Source organism: Lactuca serriola, chromosome 6, assembly GCF_051521515.1.
Source record: "Lactuca serriola cultivar US96UC23 chromosome 6, Lser_US96UC23_V15, whole genome shotgun sequence".
Taxonomy (NCBI): Eukaryota; Viridiplantae; Streptophyta; class Magnoliopsida; order Asterales; family Asteraceae; genus Lactuca; species Lactuca serriola.
In genome coordinates, this window is record NC_136413.1 from 139,735,358 (window position 1) to 139,759,356 (window position 23,999).

Here is a 23,999-nt window from a genome sequence, read left to right on the forward strand (position 1 = left end):
TCTTATCTCATGTGAGAAAAGAGTTAGGTAGCTCTTGATTAGAATAAATGTGATAGCCTAATTGGGAAGACAAGGTTTGTGTATACCAAGTCATTAAGGCTGTTATTCAAAATCTGATGAGACTTTGGTCACATACAGCAGCATGCTTCTAGGGACACTTAACTAATTCATTAAAAAATTTCCCCATAATCGAACGAACACTCATATAAAATGAAAGACTAAAAAGTAAATAAAGAACAAAATATTTTTGGAATTTTGGATATATATAAAAAATTAAAAATAAAAAAGTAAAAAAAATAAGACTCAGAAAGAAATTAAAAAGAGTTAAAAAAAAAACTTTGAAAAAATTAGGAACCGAACCCGAGCGTTCGGTTGGTGTCGGTTGATAAAAATTCTGAAAAACCGAACCCGAGCGTTCGGTTGGTTTCGGTTTTGAAAAATTTTAGAAACCGAACCCGAGCGTTCGGTTGGTTTCGGTTTTTGAAAAATTTTGAAAAACCGAACCCGAGCGTTCGGTTGGTTTCGGTTTTGAAAAATTTTGGAAAACCGAACCCGAGCCTTCGGTAGGTTTCGGTTTTGAAAAACCGAACCCGAACCTTCGGTAGGTTTCGGTTTTGAAAATTTTTTAGAAACCAAAGAATTTTGACATTCAAGTAGGTAATACTTTAGACGAATAGATAAACAACTTTGTACAAGAAATTTACAACCAAGAAAACTACCTTTGAAATGATGAGCGAGTGCAGATGATGCAACCGAACCCGAACGTTCGGTCAATTTCGCTTCTTACGTTTGAGATCGAGAGGTAGTTTGTGGTACTGATTCTGATTCCATCATACCAAGCCCTTGTAGAATTTTGTTGAATGAGGCTTCAGGAAGAGCTTTGGTAAAGACATCAGCCAGTTGATCAGTGGTTCTAACAAAGTGTACTTCAACGTTTCCATCTTCCACATGATCTTTGATGAAGTGATACCTCAGTGCTATGTGCTTCGTCTTGGAGTGTTGCACTGGGTTATGACAGATCCTAATTGCACTTTCAGAGTCGCAATATAGTGGGATCTTTTTCATATTGAGTCCATAGTCTCTGAGTTGACTCTGGATCCAAATCACTTGAGAGGTACAGGATGCAGCTGCAATGTATTCTGCTTCAGCTGTGGACAAAGACACACACGTTTGTTTCTTCGATTGCCAGCTAACCAACTTCCCGTCAAGGAATTGGCAGCCTCCAGTGGTGCTTTTCCTGTCTAATCCACATCCTCCAAGGTCTGCATCTGAATAGGCTTGAACGAAGAAGCCTGAATTGGATGGATACCATAGACCTAAGGAGGTAGTTCGCTTGAGATATCGTAGAATGTTCTTCACTGCAAGCATGTGAGGTTCGCGTGGATTTGCCTGAAATCGAGCACAGTAACAAACAGAAAACATTATGTCAGGCCTGCTAGCAATGAGATACATTAGTGAGCCTATCATCTGTCGATAAAGCGTAATATCAACAGCCGGTTTGTCCAGGGATGGGGTGAGCTTGGTGCCGAACGCCATTGGAACTTTGACTTTGGAATCTCCCACCATGCCAAACTTTGCTAGGAGAGTCTTCGTGTAAGCTTCCTGATTGATAAAGATGCCTTCGGGTCCCTGTCTAATATTTAAACCAAGGAAAAAGTTAATAGGACCCATTGAGCTCATTTCAAATTTAGTCTCCATCAGCTTTCTGAATTCAGCCGTTAAGCTGGGATTCGTAGAGCCAAAGATGATATCATCGACGTAAATTTGAACGATCATAAGGTGGTTACCTTCCTTCTTGCGAAAGAAGGTTGGGTCAACCGAACCTTGTTTGAATTTGGACATCTTTAAGAATTTAGTCAGCGTTTCATACCAGGCTCTCGGAGCTTGTTTCAGTCCATACACAGCTTTATCCAAAATATAACAATGATTAGGATACCTTTCATTCACGAAGCCAGGAGGTTGCTCCACATATACAGTTTCTTCGAGTTCACCATTGAGGAATGCACACTTGACGTCCATTTGGTAAACCTCAAAGTTTTTGTGGGCAGCATAGGCTAGAAATATTCTTACGGATTCCATCCTAGCTACAGGAGCGAAAGTCTCTTCATAGTCAATCCCTTCCTCCTGACAGTATCCTTTTACGACCAGACGAGCTTTGTTTCGAATTACATTTCCTTCCTTGTCCATTTTGTTCCTAAAGACCCATTTAAGACCAACAACCGAGGCATCTGGAGGAGTTGGAATAAGACGCCAGACTTTGTTTCTCTCGAATTCGTTCAGTTCATCTTGCATCGCTTGAACCCAATCGGAGTGATCAAGAGCAGTGTTAACTGTCTTTGGTTCAACTTTTGATACAAATGAGTTAAACATGCAGAATTCGACTCTTGAAAACAAGGAAGTCTGTTTTGCCTTGAGTTGTGATCGAGTCAGAACCTTTTCAGATACATCACCAACAACTTGAGTGATAGGATGATCCCTGGTCCATTTGGTGAGAGGAGGATAGTTTGAATCAAAGGTTGGATCTAATTCAGCATTTATCATTTCTTCTGGTTCGGACTGGCTTTCATAATCGTAAGACATATCAGCATGCTCCCCCTCGATAGATGAATGTACAGGAATGTCTTGAGAATCTTGAGCTTCAGGGGTTTCTTGTGGTGCTAAGCTTGCGGGCGTTGATGCACCTTCGGATGGTGAGGCACTTTCGGTTGGTGTGGTACTTTCGGTTGGCAAAGTGCTTGGCTCCCCCTCAACTTGTGAGCTTGGTTGGGATGATGATGGTTGATTCTCCCCCTCGACTGAAGCATTGGGTGACGGAGGCTCATCAGAACTTGATCCTCCTTCATTCATTCTTCTTGCAGCGTCTTCAACAATTTGCTTCATATGATCTACCTTGTTGTCTGCTGCACTAGCTTCAGAGAGAGTAGCCTTCTCTGTCGTCATTGATTGATTGGCGAAGGGTGGCAAACGACTTTAACTCCGTGGAGACGAACGTGGCCAACTGTTGAACAATTGGTTCCAACGTTGTCTTTGTTGCATCGGCACTCTCCTGTAAAGACTTTAACGGGGTAGAGGCGTCAGAGAATAGTTTATCGACTTTTTCGGTCGCTGCCTCACAAGCTTTCGTCGAGGCATCTATGGCGGCAGTGGCAGAAGCGACTGAATCTTGCTGAGCCCTGGAGAAGGCATCAACAATCTTCTAAAGAGCAGCTTCAGAGAGAGATGACTGAGAATTGGAGGAGGAAGCAATGAGCAAATCGACCTTCTCATGCAACTCCTTAAGGTGCTTCTTTGTTACTGGAGCATCCTCATCATCGTCGCTTTGCACCTGAAATGGACTGAAATACACCGAATCAAATTGCATGTTCTCCCCGCCAAGGAAGGGGTTATCTCCGTCAGAGGCATGACCGGGAGATGGTGGTGGTGGTTCGGTTGTATGGGTGGGTTCTGGATGGGTTGTTTCGGGTGTAGGTGTAGGTGTAGGTTCGGTTGGTTGTTGGGTTTCGGTTGTGTGTATGGGTTCAGTTACTGGTGGTGGTTCGGTTACATCGGTATGAACCCCCGTATCAGATACGTTGGTTGTAACCTTTGCAGTGGCTGTTGTGAAAATGGGTGGTGGTATAGGGATAGAGGTTTTAGGAATGTTGGTAGTGGGGGTTATGGTGGGAATGGAAGTGGGAATTGTTTGAGTAGGAGAGGGAATTGGTGAGTTATGGATTTCCATGTCAGGGGTAGGTGATCTGGGTGGGGTGTTGCCTCTTTAGGAGAAGGACCTTTAGCCCCTTTCGCCACTTGCTTCCCTTTTTCTGCCTTTTTGCCTCTATGAACAGGCTTATCAGCATCATGAATGGACTTGAGCATCTCCTGCGTGAGTTCCCTCGGACCGGACTGCTTAAACTCCTTGTAAGTCCGGATGATCCTGCTGTCACCTGGAACATCACCGTACATGGTCTCCGGAATGGAACCAATGAAAGAGAATTTCGATGCATCTGATACGATGATCTTCATGGTATGGAATGTACCAATCGAAGACATCGATGCACCAGCAACTGTGGGGACATCGTGCTTATCCATCGCCCACTTAGTAATGATTGTCCAAAACCGGGCATACGACACCTCAGAATGTCGTGAAGATGAGGATAAACTCTAGATGAGTTGTTGCCAGAGAACCAACCCATAGTCAACGTTGACGCCGTTGTAAACTCCGTACATGATGGAGAGGAAGAGTCGACTGGAGCCGTCTGAACCGGAGCTCCGTTCTGAGAGACCCTTGAAGAGTACAGTGAACATGTCGTTCCACTGTGGCGGCAAACACGATTTTTTAAACTTTGCGACGGAGGTGATCACCTCCGTGTACCACATATTATAGAACATATTGTAGAGATGGCCCAACGGAATTGTCTCCGGATTAACCCTTGAAGGGTCAGCAGCAAACCCTAGCAATGAGCCAAATCGTTGCCTGGAAATCGAGGCTTTGTGATCAGAAACCTCGAAGAAGATTCTCTCGACTACTTTATCAAAATGTGCAGTCGCATAGATTTGTGATAAAAGCTCCATGGGCACTGATTCCACCCGTGAAAGTGCAGGTGCGATTGGGGAATACTTCAGGCACTCGATGATCGGGAACATGTAGGAGTCGTACGCCTGAGGGGTTAAATCGATCACCAAACACTGTTGAGGGCGAATGGGAAGGATGTGAGAAGTAGCGTGAACAGACGATGATTCTGCCATTGTTGAAGTTGGGAAGAAGATGATGACCAGTAAGGGTTTTAGGGAATTTTTGCTCTCTTGGATATTTGGACGCAGTAAAGAGGTAAATTGGAGAGGAAGTCGCCTTTTATAGTGGTTTGCAGGAGAGAGAAAAATCTGTTCAAATCTTCTATCGAAATACGAAAGGTTTTCCCCGGAATTTGACTGATGCGTGACAGGTAAGGTAAGTGATGATCATGCATGAGAGAGAATGTCAGATTCCTTGGAACGCGCCGCTCAACAAGCGCCGTTTCTGAAGAAACCGTTTCAAATTCACACGCGCCTTGCTGTGCCAGAGAGGAACCGTTTCAAAAATGCACACGCGTCCACGATGTCAGTTAAGGAGTGGACGTTTCAAAATCGCATGCGTTCCCTTTTTACCGCCGGTTGAAATTCAATCCATAAGACTCCCGCCTGATTCAGCAACTCTTCATCTTATCCTTGTAACGGCATCTTTTTAAGAATACGCCCACGTGGATTAATTTTGACCATGTCTTTATAATTAAGCACCGAACCAATGAAAAAGCATGTAATAATTAGAACCAAAATTTTGGAAAATCAAAGATTTTCGTGCTAAGAGTGTAAAATGAAAAGAAATAAAGCAAATCTTTTTAGGAATAAATGTGATGTCAATAATGACACGAAACAAATGATCCCGGGCACGAATATCTTCCTTCAAAGTCAAGAGAGACCTTAAAGTGTTAATGTGGTTTCCCGTTGAATAACGATCAAACACTTATTAAGAAGTGTTGAAAGGCTTGTTTTAATTAGGCTCCTTAGGGTGGCTTTAGCTTTGATTCAACAATCCTAATCTTGAAATAAGATAGAAAGTGAACAAAGTACTTGTGAGACCGGTGTAGTCTGTTGAACAAGTAGGCATGAAATAATTTTAGAGTAGCTGGTAAATATAAAATCTCAAAAAAAAATTAAAACTGGATCCCAAGGGAAGAAATGTTATGGTGTTTAACAATTTCATAGGAATCACACAAAAGAAAAACTGGAGATTTCATGAGGATACGTCCGTCAATTCATTAGTGAAAACTTGATCAAATTAATTGTTCACCGTCAATTCAGATTTGGTGTTGAATTTTGGGTTTCACTCAGCTCGTAGTGGTACGAAACTAGGATCATAAACATAGTTTTTGAGTAACCATAAACCTCAGTGGTAATTTCTGAGAGTCTCAAGGGTTACATTGATGAAACGAATTTAATGGAGAAAAGTAATGGAGATGGTGTAAGAAGGAAAAGTATCTCTGCTATAAAAGTAGGACCAAGCAGAAAACTCTTATCTCATGTGAGAAAAGAGTTAGGTAGCTCTTGATTAGAATAAATGTGATAGCCTAATTGGGAAGACAAGGTTTGTGTATACCAATTCATTAAGGCTGTTATTCAAAATCTGATGAGACTTTGGTCACATACAGCAGCATGCTTCTAGGGACACTTAACTAATTCATTAAAAAATTCCCCCATAATCGAACGAACACTCATATAAAATGAAAGACTAAAAAGTAAATAAAGAACAAAATATTTTTGGAATTTTGGATATATATAAAAAATTAAAAATAACAAAGTAAAAAAAAATAAGACTCAGAAAGAAATTAAAAAGAGTTAAAAAAAAAACTTTGGAAAAATTAGGAACCGAACCCGAGCGTTCGGTTGGTTTCGGTTTTGAAAAATTTTAGAAACCGAACCCGAGCGTTCGGTTGGTTTCGGTTTTTGAAAAATTTTGAAAAACCGAACCCGAGCGTTTAGTTGGTTTCGGTTTTGAAAAATTTTGGAAAACCGAACCCGAGCGTTCGGTTGGTTTCGGTTTTGAAGAATTTTGGAAAACCGAACCCGAGCCTTCAGTAGGTTTCGGTTTTGAAAAATTTTTAAAAACCGAACCCGAACCTTCGGTAGGTTTCGGTTTTGAAAAATTTTTAGAAACCAAGGAATTTTGACATTCAAGTAGGTAATACTTTAGACGAATAGATAAACAACTTTGTACAAGAAATTTACAACCAAGAAAACTACCTTTGAAATGATGAGCGAGTGCAAATGATGCAACCGAACCCGAACGTTCGGTCAATTTCGCTTCTTACGTTTGAGATCGAGAGGTAGTTTGTGGTCTGATTCTGATTCCATCATACCAAGCCCTTGTAGAATTTTGTTGAATGAGGCTTCAGGAAGAGCTTTGGTAAAGACATCAGCCAGTTGATCAGTGGTTCTAACAAAGTGTACTTCAACGTTTCCATCTTCCACATGATCTTTGATGAAGTGATACCTCAGTGCTATGTGCTTCGTCTTGGAGTGTTGCACTGGGTTATGACAGATCCTAATTGCACTTTCAGAGTCGCAATATAGTGGGATCTTTTTCATATTGAGTCCATAGTCTCTGAGTTGACTCTGGATCCAAATCACTTGAGAGGTACAGGATGCAGCTGCAATGTATTTTGCTTCAGCTGTGGACAAAGACACACACGTTTGTTTCTTCGATTGCCAGCTAACCAACTTCCCGTCAAGGAATTGGCAGCCTCCAGTGGTGCTTTTCCTGTCTAATCCACATCCTCCAAGGTCTGCATCTGAATAGGCTTGAACGAAGAAGCCTGAATTGGATGGATACCATAGACCTAAGGAGGTAGTTCGCTTGAGATATCGTAGAATGTTCTTCACTGCAAGCATGTGAGGTTCGCGTGGATTTGCCTGAAATCGAGCACAGTAACAAACAGAAAACATTATGTCAGGCCTGCTAGCAATGAGATACATTAGTGAGCCTATCATCTGTCGATAAAGCGTAATATCAACAGCCGGTTTGTCCAGGGATGGGGTGAGCTTGGTGCCGAACGCCATTGGAACTTTGACTTTGGAATCTCCCACCATGCCAAACTTTGCTAGGAGAGTCTTCGTGTAAGCTTCCTGATTGATAAAGATGCCTTCGGGTCCCTGTCTAATATTTAAACCAAGGAAAAAGTTAATAGGACCCATTGAGCTCATTTCAAATTTAGTCTCCATCAGCTTTCTGAATTCAGCCGTTAAGCTGGGATTCGTAGAGCCAAAGATGATATCATCGACGTAAATTTGAACGATCATAAGGTGGTTACCTTCCTTCTTGCGAAAGAAGGTTGGGTCAACCGAACCTTGTTTGAATTTGGACATCTTTAAGAATTTAGTCAGCGTTTCATACCAGGCTCTCGGAGCTTGTTTCAGTCCATACACAGCTTTATCCAAAATATAACAATGATTAGGATACCTTTCATTCACGAAGCCAGGAGGTTGCTCCACATATACAGTTTCTTCGAGTTCACCATTGAGGAATGCACACTTGACGTCCATTTGGTAAACCTCAAAGTTTTTGTGGGCAGCATAGGCTAGAAATATTCTTACGGATTCCATCCTAGCTACAGGAGCGAAAGTCTCTTCATAGTCAATCCCTTCCTCCTGACAGTATCCTTTTACGACCAGACGAGCTTTGTTTCGAATTACATTTCCTTCCTTGTCCATTTTGTTCCTAAAGACCCATTTAAGACCAACAACCGAGGCATCTGGAGGAGTTGGAATAAGACGCCAGACTTTGTTTCTCTCGAATTCGTTCAGTTCATCTTGCATCGCTTGAACCCAATCGGAGTGATCAAGAGCAGTGTTAACTGTCTTTGGTTCAACTTTTGATACAAATGAGTTAAACATGCAGAATTCGACTCTTGAAAACAAGGAAGTCTGTTTTGCCTTGAGTTGTGATCGAGTCAGAACCTTTTCAGATACATCACCAACAACTTGAGTGATAGGATGATCCCTGGTCCATTTGGTGAGAGGAGGATAGTTTGGATCAAAGGTTGGATCTAATTCAGCATTTATCATTTCTTCTGGTTCGGACTGGCTTTCATAATCGTAAGACATATCAGCATGCTCCCCCTCGATAGATGAATGTACAGGAATGTCTTGAGAATCTTGAGCTTCAGGGGTTTCTTGTGGTGCTAAGCTTGCGGGCGTTGATGCACCTTCGGATGGCGAGGCACTTTCGGTTGGTGTGGTACTTTCGGTTGGCAAAGTGCTTGGCTCCCCCTCAACTTGTGAGCTTGGCTGGGATGATGATGGTTGATTCTCCCCCTCGACTGAAGCATTGGGTGACGGAGGCTCATCAGAACTTGATCCTCCTTCATTCATTCTTCTTGCAGCGTCTTCAACAATTTGCTTCATATGATCTACCTTGTTGTCTGCTGCACTGGGTTCAGAGAGAGTAGCCTTCTCTGGTTCGTCGAATAGCTCCATGAACTGCTCGAATAGATTAGCGATCGAGGCTGTGACTTGGCCAGTTTGAGGAAAGATTTCCCCAGTTGTGTCTTCGTTGGCCTTTAGCTTTTTGACATAGCTATCATCAAAAGTCACGTAGTAAGTTTCTTCTATTCTCCTCGAACACTTGTTTAATACCCTGTACGCTTTAGAAGTGAGAGAGTAGCCTAGAAAGATTCCTTCGTCGGCTTTGACATCGAACTTGTTGCGGTGTTCTTTGGTATTGAAAATGAAACACCTTGAACCGAACACATGGAAGAACTTCACATTTGGCTTCCTGTTGTTGAGAATCTCATAAGGAGTGAGCGTGAATCGCTTGTTGAGATATGACCTGTTCTGTGTAAAACAAGCAGCAGAAATAGCATCAGCCCAAAAATAAAGAGGTAAGGAAGCGAAACTTAGCATGGTTCGGGCTGCTTCACACAAAGACCGGTTTCGTCTTTCGACAATCCCGTTTTGTTGAGGTGTGTAGGGAGCTGAGAAGTTGTGACTGATTCCCTTTTCTGCCAGGAATTCTTCGAATTCTCTATTTTGAATTCCAGACCATTGTCGCTCCTGATGTTGCGAACGACCTTCTTCAGCTGTACTTCAATCTGCTTGATGAACACCTTTAGCTTGTAAGTCGCTTCAGATTTAAGCTTCAGAAAGAACACCCAAGTAAAACGTGAAAAATCATCAACAATAACAATAATATACTTGCTACCACCGATGCTTTCGATAGATGATGGACCACACAAATCAATATGAAGTAATTCTAGTGGTTCAACAACTTTAGTTTTTATTATAGATGGATGACTTTGACGACTCTGCTTCCCCATTTCACATGCAGCACACAGATGGTCTCTATTGAACTTGAGCAATGGAAGACCTCGAACATGAACTCCAGTGACAAGTTTGTTGATGTCCTTAAAGTTAAGATGAGAGAGTCTTCGGTGCCACAGCCAGCTTTCGTCAGATTGCGCTTTTGATAACAAGCAGATAGTTGGGTTTCCTTTGATGGGTTTGAGGTTTAGAGGAAACATTTCACCCTTACGCTCCGATTTGAGAATAACTCTTTTCGTCTTCTTCTCTATTATTTCAGAACCCTCATCGTCGAACGAGACTTTGAGACCGATACCTCCAACGAGCTGAGATACACTGATGAGGTTGTGTTGTAGTCCTTCCACATATGCAACCTTCCTTATCGTGAAATCACCGTTAGTAATCATTCCATAGCCTTTTATGGTGCCGAAGGAGTTGTTTCCAAACTTGACATTTCCACCATTTGAAAGGGACCGGTATTCTCTTAGCTCCTCTTTCCTCCCTGTCATGTGATGTGAGCAACCACTATCAATATACCATTCTTCGTCAAACTGCTCGTCACTGATAACCTGCAAAATTAAGCAGATTTAGGAACCCAAAGTTTCTTGGGTCCACGTGAGCCTTTCACAGGAACAGGAATAGTAAGAGAGATGTCAACTAAATATGTTCTTTTTATCAGAGTTGTTTCATCCTTCTTTTTGATGGTAAAAACTTTAATTTTATTGGGATTTAATGCTTTTGGTTCAAATTCAGGTTTAACTGATGAAGCCTTCTGTTTTCCTTTTTGTTCAGCTGATGATTGAGATTTTTGAGAACAGAATGGGATTTAGAACGAGGTGGAGAGGAATTAGAAGAATTAGAAGAGTGAGAGTGAGAGAGCTTAGATTGAGATGACTTTTTGACTGGAGACTCTAGGTGACCCTTTTGCTTTTGATCATTAGTGGGACTAACCCTAGAGTTTTGATCTCTTTTGATTTCCGAATCGAACCTTTGCCTTCGGTTGATGTGGTTCTCTGAATCGAACTTCTGCTTTCGGTTGGAATCATTTTCAGAACCGAGTCTTTGCTTTCGGTTGGAATTATTTTCTGAACCGAACCTTTGCTTTCGGTTGATGTTTTTCTCCGAACCGAACCTCTGCTTTCGGTTGTTGTATCTCTCTTGCGGTTCAACGGGATTTTTCTCAGTCTTTAGGTTCTTGTCTTGATTTGAGAAATAAGCATTCTGGGATTGCCAGAACTGTTTTCTCTCAGAGAGATTCTTCCTGTATCTCTGATTCCTTTGACGTTTTTGATCTCTCATCTGCTTCGGTTGATGATGGATGTTAGCTTTCGGTTTCGGTTTTTCTTTGGCTGGTTCACTCTGAACTGAGGAAGTTTCACTTGAAGATGTGACTTCTTTTGCTGGAATTCCTTTTTCTTGAGGAATTTCTTTCGTACCGCTTGTGCTTGGCACATCGAAGTTATCAGGTTTATTCAAGGGTTCTGGTACGTATCTCCCTTTGCTTTTCCATGAGGTCCTTTCAGACAAACCTGCTGTTTCATCAGCATTATCAATTGGAGCTGACCAGAAGAACTCATCGCAGCCATCAGCATTGTCTTCGTTTACAATAGCGGTGAGTTCAACAGTTTGATGTTCGGTTACTCCTGTGACTTTGTATACCTGATTTGGAGTGGTTCTAACCTTTTGATATATAACGGCCTTCTCTGCAAGAATCGGGGACTTTTGTTGGGACAAACGAGCGAACTCCACTGAATTTTCTGAAATTAGATTCTTGTGGTTTTCAGGTTCGCTTTTTACAAATTCCGAACAGTCAACCGTGTCCTCTACCGAAATTTCACTCATATTGTCGTCCTCATTAAGCTCAGATGCATTTTCAACATCAATTTTATTTTCTGAGCTCAAATTGGTGTTTAAAGAGTCAAATTTTTTTATGGTTTCGGTTCTCAGTTTCAGTCTGTCATTTTCATCCAAAAGGTTTTTAAGCATGTCCTTATGGTCCTTGGATTTAATGAAAGATTCAATTTTGTCCAGTCCATACATGTACGTCGGATTAACGTCCTCAGATGAAATAACACTTTCACAATTATACGCTTCAGCATCAATTTCATCCTCCTTAAATTCAAGGAAGGGTAAAATCATGCGATGAATCTTTTGTCCTATTTCACAATCCAAATGAAGCTGAGTAATATTAGTATAAAGATGTTTTGCAATCAAACAAAAAACATTTCGCTGTTTCAAAAGCTTTAAATTGTCTCTTTGTAAATAAATGTTTTCATCTTTTGTTTTGATTAATTCCGACTCCTTCAGTTCGATCCACATGCGCTGTTCCTCACTCTTCGAAGACACCCTGCTTAATTGGTCAGTTAGGTTAGAATTGGTGACTCGAGTCTGAGTTAAACTACTATCTAGATGAGAGATTCTTGAATTAACACTTTTTAGTTCTTTTTCATATGAGCTTTGTGGGACTTTAAATGAGACAAAGATGGATTGTACCTTCTTGATCAGTTCGTCAAGTTCGTTGAACTGCATGCTGAGCGGCTTTGCTGTAAAGCACATATCCTGTTGCTCCTTCGGTTCATTACTCCCACCATCAGTGTTATATCCCCTCATCTGAGATATGTCAGACACCATCAAGCACCTTCCTCCACTGCTTTCTTCTTTAGCCACATAAGCGTTTCCATGAGTAGGCTTCCTCACTTCATCATCTTCAGAGTCGGTTGACCAAACTTCCACGCCACCGAACTCGTCATCAGCAACCGAACCCTGCACAATTAGAGCATTCATAGAAGGGTTAGCGGTAGATTTCTTCTTCCTAATTTCATCCAGCTTTTTCTGCAACAAAGCTTCTTCATCCTTTTCCTCATCCTTCTCTGCCATCTTTTTGAGGACACAATCCTTTGCATAGTGGTTCTTTCCTCCACAATAGTAGCAGCTTACTCCAGAATCACCCTCAGCTTTCGGTTCCTTCTTTGATTCTTCAGCCTTCGGTTCATCTTTAACTTTTTCATAACTGTAACTTCCCTGCCAATTCCGGTTTTTTTTGGTGGGGAATCTCCTTTTGATGAACCTCTTGGGGTTAGACACCATCATAGCATAATCCTCAGACGTGAGATCATAATCCTCCAAGTTGAGGTCTTCGTCCTCCATCACAGCTTTACTTTTGGATAAGAGGGCTAACGAACCAAGGTTTGAAACCACATTCTTCTCCTGCAACACGATCTTCTCCTGAGATTTCAAGATGCCCACCAGTTTCGCCAAGGAGTAGGATTTAAATTGCTCGTGCGCTTTAACTGTGGACACAACTGCTCTCCACTCGGATCTGAGACCGTTCAAAAATGTAACCTTCTGCTCAATAAGCTTCCTTTCGATGTCATGTTTGATCATCTTGCTAAGAAGATGATTGAAGCGATCGAACGTTTGGGTCACAGGTTCTTCGGCTCCTTGCTTGAATTCTCCAAACTCTGACAAGAGTAAGGTTTGAATGGAGTGTTCTAGATCTTCGCCTGTCGAGTACAGTTCACGTAACCTGTCCCATATCTCTTTTGCCGTCGTGCATGAACTCACCAGCCTGAAAGTATCGGACTGAAGGGCGAATCTGATCAATCTTAACGCCTTGATATTGCACTGAAATTTATCTTTTTCATCTTGCGCAATATCTTTAACATGTTTCAGAAGATCATTATACTCATTTTCAGTTTTAATAATCCTTGAAGTTGCAGAATGAGCAAATGGTCCAGAAATAATTGCTTCCCAGATGAGGTATCCATTATCCTCAGATCCTATAACGTAATCTTCAAAGTGATGCGCCCAGACTTCATAATCATGGGTGTACAGGATGGGAATCTTCGTTGTTGATCCAATGTTGTTCGAGATATTGATGGGATTCGATTGCGACTCGTCCATAATGATCGAATAACCTGTTCAAAGATCAGACTTGTAATAAATCAAATTAGGGCAAAACAATAAATATCGAGATACGTCAATAATGAGATGACGGCTCAATAAATATCAATAATTGCGGAATAACCCTAATCGAAACCTTTTTCACAAAAAAGAAGTGTATCGATTACACAGCCTCCTGCTCTGATACCAATTGATAAGTTAAGAAATACTAACTTGAAGATCGATTAGATCTTAAACAGGTGAAATAAAGAGCAAACAGCAAGAACACGAAAACAGTAAACAACTCAAGAATGGATCGAACAATGTCGAATGATTATAAACAATCCTCAGAAGAGCTCGATAAAGAACTACTACTGTAGAGGATTAAAGGGTTTACAAGAACGATAAAGAAATCTGCAAAGCTATCGTAATGCTATCAATCGTATTCTATCGTTGTAGATTGTTAACCTAACATGCATGCAAGCACATTATTATATAGTAAACCCTACAAGCTCACGGTTGGACAGGCCCAAACCGGAGTGCAAAACTGGACTATAAACCGAGCCCAATGACACAACACAAAAATAAAGTCCTACGCTACCCAAATGGGCTAAAAGTGTGAATTTGTGAATTTGATCCTACCAGTAGTCATATGCTTGTCTCAAAGATTAAGCCATGCATGTGTAAGTATGAACAAATTCAGACTGTGAAATTGTGAATGGCTCATTAAATCAGTTATAGTATGTCCTAATTTTGTCACAATTTTTCGTGTTTAAGTGGACAACAATACCGACGATCGACCAGACAAAGACGTGAAGATGGAAGGTACCGAGAAACGGATAAAGGTTGTCTAAAAACTTTGATCCCAAATCATTCTTAATGTTAGATATCATTTTAATTTTGTTAAATTTGTTCATAGTTTTCTTCTATGCACAAATTTTAGGGGGAGAATTAAAATAATTCAAAAATCAAACAAAAATCAGAAAATTAAAAATCCAAAAATAGTGTTATTTCTTGTTCAGAAAAATCAGAAAATCCAAAAATATTTTTGTTTCTGTTTTTATTTTTCTAGAATATATCAAAAATCAAAAAAAAAATTGTGTGCTAATTTTTCTTTTAGTTTTGTTTTGTCTTGAAAAGTGATTTCAGGCGTAGATGAGACTCATGGAGACTGTATTGAAGATCTTCTGAGCCAAGGCTTCATCTGTGAGCATCGAAGAATTCTCATTCGAAGGAACAAGAAATGAAGATTATTCTTTCAACATTTAATTTGTCAACCCCAGAAGCAAGGTGAAGCTGAAATTGAAGATTATGTGACAGATTGCATTAAAGCCTCCTCAATCAGTCTACTGCTATCTTAAACCTGCTGAAGTGATCCAGTAGATTATTTCTCTCCGTTGTTCTCTTTGCAGATTCTCAAGCTGAAAGCGCTATCTTTCAAGAATCTCTACAAGAAGCCTCCTCACCCAATGTGCGTTCAATGTCAAATTCTGTAGAAATCCCAACTGCTCAAGATGAAGCCATTTATTGAAGATTCATATGTTCATCTTGAAGCTGTGAAGAATTTGAAGATTAATGCTGAAGCCAAGTTCCCAATGAAGACTAACAAGAATAGCCAGCTACTTTTTAGGGGGAGCTTATTGGGTCAATTAGAAAACAAAGCTATAAACTAAGGGGGAAATTGTTGGGTCAAAAAAATATGGTTTATACTTTGCTTTTCTAGGAAAATATATTTTTCTATAATGTAATATGTAATTTTGTGGCTGTCTACGGCTGCACACGCGTGTACAGCTGTACACTCGTGTGCTGCTGGTGGCCCATGTCTCATATATATAGGGTGAGGAGTGCATGTGAGTGTAAGGCTAGAAGAGAGAGAAAGTTAGAGAGAAGAAGGGTGTGTGAGAGAGAATCTATTGTAAGGAGCATCAATCATATCATTAATACATTAGATTCAAGTTATTCTTCTTCTCCTTCTCTTCTATTTGATCTGACATCATCCAATTGATCGGGATTCCGCACCATCAATTGGATCTGATTGATACACAAGCAATTTTGGGGACTTACATTGAGGCCATTTTTTCAAATAGAGCCATTGGGCCGTTGCATGGGCATCAAGATCCAAACTTTACGTGTTTATATTGCTTAAGGAGGCCAGATCTATGAGTTAGAGGAACGGATCTGACCTTAGGAGCTCATTTGAGCTCGAGCATGGCATGAACTCGCCGAGTACCAAGAGCAGACTCGGCAAGTAGGGTTCGGGTTTCCCCATAGTTCACCCAGTGAGTGCTTGTCGAGTTGGGAGAATGACTCAGTGAGTCAGAAGGAATTAGAGGACTGGAGTTCAAGGCGGAACTCGCCGGGTTCATAATGGGACTCGACGAGTTGATTCGGGGTGGCACCGTGACTCATGCCAGGTGGGACCCATTGAGCAGGGGAAAGACTCGACATGTCATGCGAGACTAGAGGGATAGTGGACACACGTAAACTCGCCGAGTCACCTAAGTGCACTCGGCGAGTCGGGTCAGAGTCTGACCGTTGACTTTGTTGACTTTGAGGATTGGTCAACTATGGAGTCTTCATGTCAAGAGAGGGTTGAGTCTAGTCTCTAGAATTATATTTATGAGAGTATTTTACTTTATGTGATTTGGCGGAAGCTAGAACGTATTGCTACAGAGTCAGAGATTTACCGAGACATCTGAGGTGAGTCTTCTCACTATACTTTACCTTGAGTGGTAAATAGGGTTATGTGACAGAGTATCTTGTATGCTATGTTTGTGATGTGTTGCACTGCATTATTTCTATGTGATTTATGTTGTGTGTAGAGGGTCCACAGAGTTAGGGCCAATGGGACCACAGAGTTATAGCCTCAAGTGGCTAACATGTGTTATATGTGGTATTTTGGGGAACTCACTAAGCTTTATGCTTACAGTGTTATGTGTTATGTGTTTCAGGTACCAGTGATGATCGCGGGAAGGCGCCGACATGATTCGTACACACGCATGAGATTTATGTATTTTGATCTTGGAAAATGTTTTTGTGAAACAAAGATATGATACAATGAGATATGTTAATAAATGTGTCTGAAAAATGTGTTTTGAAAAACTAAAAATTGTTTTAATTCTTACGGTATTACACATTTATTTATTTCATTTCAATTTACTTTATTTTAATATTTAGAAAAAAAAAAATATTTTTATGTAAAAAACCTAAAACTTCTAGCTCAAAAAATAAGATGTTACAATCTTTCTGTATGATTCTTATAACAATCTAAGAAATCAAATGACAAATGATTTCTTCATATTATAATACTCAAAAACAATTAAGAATATAACAAAAATTAAAAGTAGAATCATGACAATTATGAGTTATAAGAAAAAATGATTCAAATAGAAATAAAAATTGAATTTCAAATGAATATCAGTTGAAATTAGATTCCAAAGAAATTGTCAAAATTGAAGGTTGTTTCGAATTTTTTTTAGGTATTTTTTAGGAAAAATTTAACAGTTTTTTCAAAAAAAATATTATTTAATCCAGAACATTACTTGTAAACATCTCAAAAACATCAAATCAAAACACATGAAAAATAAAAAGTATTTTGTAGGGAAAAAAAACTTTTAGTTAATATAAGACAAAACTCAAAATATAAAGTTGTTCATAATATTAACTCAAAATATAATCTCAAAATTGAAGGAATCCTAATAGACATCAAAACGAAATTAAGGAAACATTATTAAAAGAAATTACGGAAACATTATTAAAAACGAAATCAGGAAACATTATTAAACCCTATTACTAAAACATTATTAAAAATCAGTCCATGTCCATTTTCTCAAGAACAACAAATTTCAAAGTATCTGCATCACATGTGAATCCATAAGGAACCATCACAATAACATCTTGTACCATCCGATCTCCAACACTTGACACACTCGCGTACTGAACTTTCAAGTCATAGCTTCTAAGGACATCCATCAACTTCGCTGCCGGATGGTTCATGTGCGCCGATTGTACCCTAATCATGGCCTGTGATCCAAATAATTTCACCTCGACTTCATCCCTGTTGTTAGTTCCTGAACCACGAACATGACACATGTTCATCTGGCTCTCATTTCTTGACGTAATTGCTACTGATGATTCTGTACCCACTTTCTCTTCTAGTGTTTGGATCCTGGCTTTCAGCTCATTGATGTAAGTAACGGCATCAGCCAGAAGAGAAGCTTTGTCCATCTTTGAGACATAAGGAACCACACTTCGGAGAGCATAAAATCGATCGTTTAGCTTCTCTCTTCGCTGTCTTTCGGCCTCTACATGATACCCTAGTGTCATCACTTCCGAATGTGCAACTTCACCCTTCGCTTTTCTAACTCTCTTCTTTGGTGTACTCAAAACATTGGTTGTTGATAGCGACGAGCTACCGATTTCAACTGGATCAGAATCCGAAGACGACATATGCATGTCCTTCATGCTCATTTCCAGTTGTCCTTCAACACTGACTTGATTCTGAACACCTGGTGATTACCCAAAAGAAGGATTCAAAGATCCATATTAGTTAAAACTGAAAAAAAGATCAAGATTCAATGATGATATCTTTTTAGATTACATAAGCGTCTCAAGTGTCAAGATTCATTCTTTTTTCAAGGGTTTCAGAAAATGACAAAACTGAAAAAAAGAACCTTGATTAGGGTTTTCATATTCATCAACAAGAGGGGAGAGGTTAACGTTGAAGTAGTTATCGGGATCGAAGACGGATTTTGTTAACTGGATTAGACCTTCATCTTCTTTCACAGTATCACAAGAACCCAATTCAACAACGCCAATCACAGTCGGAATACAAACCAACGACTTTATTCCATGAACTCTAACTTCTTCAGTTCTTTGGCTGGAGTACTTCTTTAACTGCATGTCCCCAGCCAACCACAGGTGGGACCCTGAACTAAAACAATCCCCGACGACGTCAAATTTGGCCGGAAAACACATCGTAGTAGAAGACATAATCAACCACTGGGTATCAGAAACAGAATCAGACCCAAAAATTGGGTCATTGCCATTAATAATGGGAGCAGTCATGTCATGGTTGGGGCCGGGGAAATAGCCGTCGGCCCACAGGAGAACAAAATTACCGTCTTTGTCGGTGGAAGCCTGCCAGAATATGCCGTAAAGCCACCTTTCTGGTCGGTTTTGGAGGATGAATTTCAGTCGCGTTTGAAGCGATGATATTGGCATAGTGGCTGGGGTAAGCAATGCCATTGAAAAGCTTTGAGGTTTTATATTGTGATGAACTCCGGCGATAGCTGGAGTTAGCGAGTGAAAATGGAATGTAAGATGTGGAAATTAATCTGCTGATATCTGTTAAATACTGCTTGCAATAGACGTCTCTTGTAGCGTTAAAAATATTCTTGTTATTTTAATATTCTTTTAAGACATATGAACCACGCTTGTCAATATTAAAGTCTTTATCTTACTTAACACGAGGCGAAAAAAAGAAAAACTGTATCAAATTTGTTTCTGTTGTTTTCTGTTGTAGCCCCAATATTATTTGATGAACAAGTTGAATAAATATTTTGGCCCTTATCTTAGTTAACACTAACACGAAGCGAATAAAAAAGTGTATCAGCTTTGTTTATTCCTTTTCATTTTGAGTAAATTTAAAATTATAACTAAAATTTCAATAAACAATAACGCCATACGGATACAAAAAAAAAAAAAAAAAAAAAAAAAAAGTATTCTATAAAAGTGGTAGCCCACATTATTTGTACGAATCACACGGTTAGTATTCATAACGCATTTAACTTTTAGTTTTTAATTGATTGTGAAGATCGAGTTATAAATTCAATCAAATATTGATTTTATACCAAAAGATGAACACAATATCTAAATAATCTGGTTTAAACTCTCATTATCTAGAAGACAATAAGATACAAGTATAAAGTATGATCTAATAAAGTGTAAAATTGTTTATGTACTTATGACCTATGTTACAACGGTATTTATAGTGCTATCAACAGATACAAGATATTGGGGAAGACTTCGACTATAATGTACAGATTCTAAAGTGCTTCCTGAAATATATAGATATATTGAAGTCTCGCAAACATCAATATGGCTTACAACCATTAACTTTGACATTTCAAACTAACACTTCGACACATAATACCTTCAACAACATATGAACCCAACATTTTCCCGCTTTGCAAAGAGTATTCAAGCATTTAAACTAATGGTAGTGTCTTCAGTGCTTCCATTAAGGTCTTCCTAATTTCTATGTACCAGCAAACATCCATTCTAATCTTCTGTCTTTCAGCATCAGAGTTTTTCTTGCATTTAGCAACTCTAAACAAAAGATTGGTTAGGTTGCTGTCGAATGCATATCCTTCACATATGCGCAAAATAAAGATTTCCTTTGCTTCCTTTTACTTTCTTCCTCTGAAACACCGCTACGAAAGGTTTCGAAACTATCTCCCCATATTGCTCCAAATCTACATTGTCAATTGTAGACTTTAGATTCTTCTCAGGCTTGTTATATGACTTGGAAATCGTGAAGTGTAATAGACCAAGATGTGCTAACTAGCAATCCGTGTACTTCTTGAGGTATGGATATCCCACAACATACAACTTCTTATCTATCACATGCTTATCATCCAACGTTTTCATCATATATGCCACTGTGATCAGATCATTCAAATTCAGCAATAGGAAGTTTGCAATAGTGAACTCATAAGCACTATTATCTTCCCTTATCACCTTATATTGGTAGCTTTGTAAATGACTTTCAAATATAACGTCTTTCGATATTGAAAGCAACTTTGTAACTTTTTTCAAGGACTTGACATGTTCTTCCTTCTATCCCAACACAACATGAAATCTCATCTTCATATAATTCAAATTTTCATCTTCAAGAAATCTATCTGGAAGCATGAATTGTATAAACATGAACATTACAAGATTAAAAGGGAAATCCAGTTGTGACAATGGTAAATTTTGAATTACGAAGTTGTCATTTGGCAACTTTTCAAAGGCATTATGTAAGATCCCAAGATTTACGATGAATGCGGAAATGTAATGATTATATGAATCAAACAATATCAAGAACACTAGAAATAAATAAAATAATTTAAGCTCTCATTAGTCTAGAAAGTTATTACAAAGTGGGACTTGCAATCTTTCTCTCACTAGACTAATCTCTCATGTTGTTACATAAATGAGAGCATCTTACTTCTTATTTATAGGAAACGCTCAAACCATTACACATTTAAAGAGGGTAAGCCTACATCACATCCAATGAGGACTTTGCACCTAACATCCCCCCCCCCCTCAAAGTTACGATTAGATATCCTGACTTCAATATCCAGATAAGCACCAAGCGATGAAGACCAAGTCCCTGCCAAAGTAATATCGGTCTTCAAATCCGCTTTGAAACGAATATCTTTCGAATACCCATTTCATTTTCTCCCCCTTTTTATAATCAACAAATGATTATAAAACCAAAAAAAATATGAAAACTCTCGAGGAGTAATCCATATGAAACTCCCCCTCGATGCGTGACAAAAATGCAACACTTCAATTCTGAGAAAATCCAAAAAATACGCCAAATTCTTCAAATCCTTGACTTCCCGGACTTGAAAATGAACACACATTGTTCATAAACCACAAACATTTTTGCACCAATTAACCAACCCAAAAAGCCAAGAGAAAATCTTCAAAAATTGTTAAGATTTCGACTTCTGGGTGAGGGTTGTTAACATTCTAAAACTCCAGGGATCAATTTTGAAAAGTTACCAACACCTTCCCATTTTTCGTTCCAGTTGCAAAATATTGCGAGTTTGGGTGACATTTGATAAATCTCTGAAACTATAAGGACCTGAAACGAAAATCATTGTCTTCTTCTTCCCAAATCGTTCCAGACGCGAAACCAAAGAAACGCATACAACATTAGCCGAAACTACTTTCAACTCTCAGGCAAGTTTCGATTCCAATCTTGAACTTTCGATTCCAATGATCTCCAATTCAACTTCAGTCGAGTCGAGACTTCACTTTCGACTGCTATATCATCCACTTTCAATTCCAATGAGTACACATTAACACTCAAAACATCTTTCGATCTTAACTCCAATAACAATACTCTAATACTCGTAACAAGTGTGAATCTTTGTCCACTAAAAATTGAAACTCGTAACTCAAGACCCAACAATTTTTTGTTCTTGATATGAGTTCTTCAGTTCACAATCGACCTATCCCAGTTACAAGAACCCAATAGCGATAATCAAAACTGAAAACTCTATATCCAGTTGTGAAAATCCCCACTTGATGCGAATCATCTTTCGACCACAACAACTCAAATCGAATAGATCAAAGCATCGCTAATCACTTTTGTTCTCAACACCTGCTCGCTATTGAATAATCCCCATTCAAATTGAGGAACTTATCCAGTCAGTTTTCGTTATCAACCATTCACTTCTGTGTCGAATCTTATATCAAATCCAAACTTACGAGACCCGACTCTCTGAACACACATACCAAAATCACAATGATCGTTCTGATTCATCTACTTCTTCGTTTTCACAATCCCATCGTTCTGATTCATCTCCTTCTTCGTTTTCACAATCCCATTCACAATTGAATCTGATTCCAAATCCAAACTTGAATGAATCCAAATAAATCGCTAAATATACCAAAATCGATTTCATTGATTTGAAATTTTATTAAGTGCGAATCTCGCGAGAGTTTATCACAACTTATGTTCCGATATTTTAAATTGAGAACTTATCCAGTCAGTTTTCAATATCTAGTTTTGAAAACCGGACCGGACCGGCCAGTTGGACCGGTTCAACCGGGAATCGGCAAAGTTACCGGTTTTAAAACACCCAAAAACCACTTGCGATCAAAACCGTTAAAAACCACCGGTTTTCCTAAAAACCGTAAAAAACCGGTCTGGTTAAACCAGAAATAAAACCGGTTTAATGAACAAATTTGGCTCTCATATTTAGCTCAAAGGAGCAAGCCAGCTCAAAGGAGCCAGCCGATTGAAAGCTTTATTTTTGTTCCTTAAGGGGTTGATAATGTTCACTTTTATAGTTTTAATTTACCCTCGATTCCTTTTCACCCACCGATGTGGGATGCATTTCCTCACCTTTACACTTCTATTTCATTAGCAATTTACAACTCATATTAAATCTCATTTAAACGAACTATTTTCTACGCAACATGCACCTATTACATATATTTTCTTATTTCAACTATTTATTTTTTACATAGGTATATCTAAATATCGCACTTCATATATTTAATATACAAATACAAAACAAAAACACACAGTGCATATATAATTAATATACCTATATACATATATAAAACACATACGTATATATATAATCTATTCTTTTACACATAACACAACAAAAGTTATATATATATATATATATATATATATATATATATATATATATATATATATATATATATATATATATCCGGTTTTTCCGGTTTTCGGGACCGGTCCAACCGGTTGGACCACTTGAACCATCGACCCGGTAAGACGGCCGGTTCGACGTCCGGTCCGGTTTTCAAAACCTTGCTAGTTTGCCGACCAGAATTGATTTATAAAATTTTAGTCTAATTTATGAAAAAATAATTTATAAAATTTTAGAATTAGCCGGTATTCTATCATTTTTTGTTAGTTTGCTCAAAATATTAGGAATTTTCTAAAAATAACCTGATAACCAAAATATTGAGATTTTTTTTTAAAATTACTATGGAATTAATGGATATTAATATTAACAAATCATTTATCAACATAAAAAATATTTTTTTATTACAAACAAAGGAAATACATTTGTTGTTAATTTCTAGGAATAGAATTGTCGATTATGTAGTTCTCTATTATTTGTTGACCACTTCAATGTCTCTATGTTCTTCCTATGTATCGTTGTGGGTGTCATAGTGAGAAGTACTCTGTTAGGCGTGACCAATACAAGAGTTGATCATATTTATTAATACACAATCAATAAGTGTCTACTTGTTATTAGGCATGACGCTATATGATCACATGTTATTAGAAAATATCATTACACGATCATATAGATCTTTCATTATGTTCTTGAACCTAACTACCACCTAACCACAAAACATTACCCGCTAACAACCATAAAATTACACACATCTATCGAATGTGAAAAGTAAACTTTGAATGACAATTTAAATAGATAATCACCCTTCACTTGTTTCCATATAAATTATCATTCACGGTTCACTTTTCACATTTTATAGATGTGTGTTAGCCGATGGTTGTTAACATGTGAGGTATGAAT

The 23,999-nt window shown here is 38.8% G+C and overlaps 1 protein-coding gene across 1 annotated transcript; it reads right to left on the reverse strand.

Annotated features, from left to right (window-relative positions):
- Positions 1 to 17,409: 17,409 nt before the first annotated feature.
- Positions 17,410 to 19,001, reverse strand: LOC145058649 (transcription factor bHLH14-like). Its single transcript, XM_079006538.1, has 2 exons — positions 18,369 to 19,001; positions 17,410 to 18,203 (listed from the first exon to the last, which is right to left on the reverse strand). Exons 1-2 carry the CDS (start codon positions 18,940 to 18,942, stop codon positions 17,506 to 17,508), a joined length of 1,272 nt encoding a protein of 423 aa, XP_078862664.1. The 5' UTR covers positions 18,943 to 19,001; the 3' UTR covers positions 17,410 to 17,505.
- Positions 19,002 to 23,999: the final 4,998 nt, after the last annotated feature.

Bases quoted from the DNA above. Each gene is read 5' to 3' on its own strand.
- LOC145058649 (XM_079006538.1), bottom strand. From the start codon at position 18,942: ATGGCATTGCTTACCCCAGCCACTATGCCAATATCATCGCTTCAAACG. The intron at 18,204-18,368 runs GTTCTTTTTTTC...GGTAATCACCAG, and splicing joins ATATGAAAACCCTAATCAAG to GTGTTCAGAATCAAGTCAGT.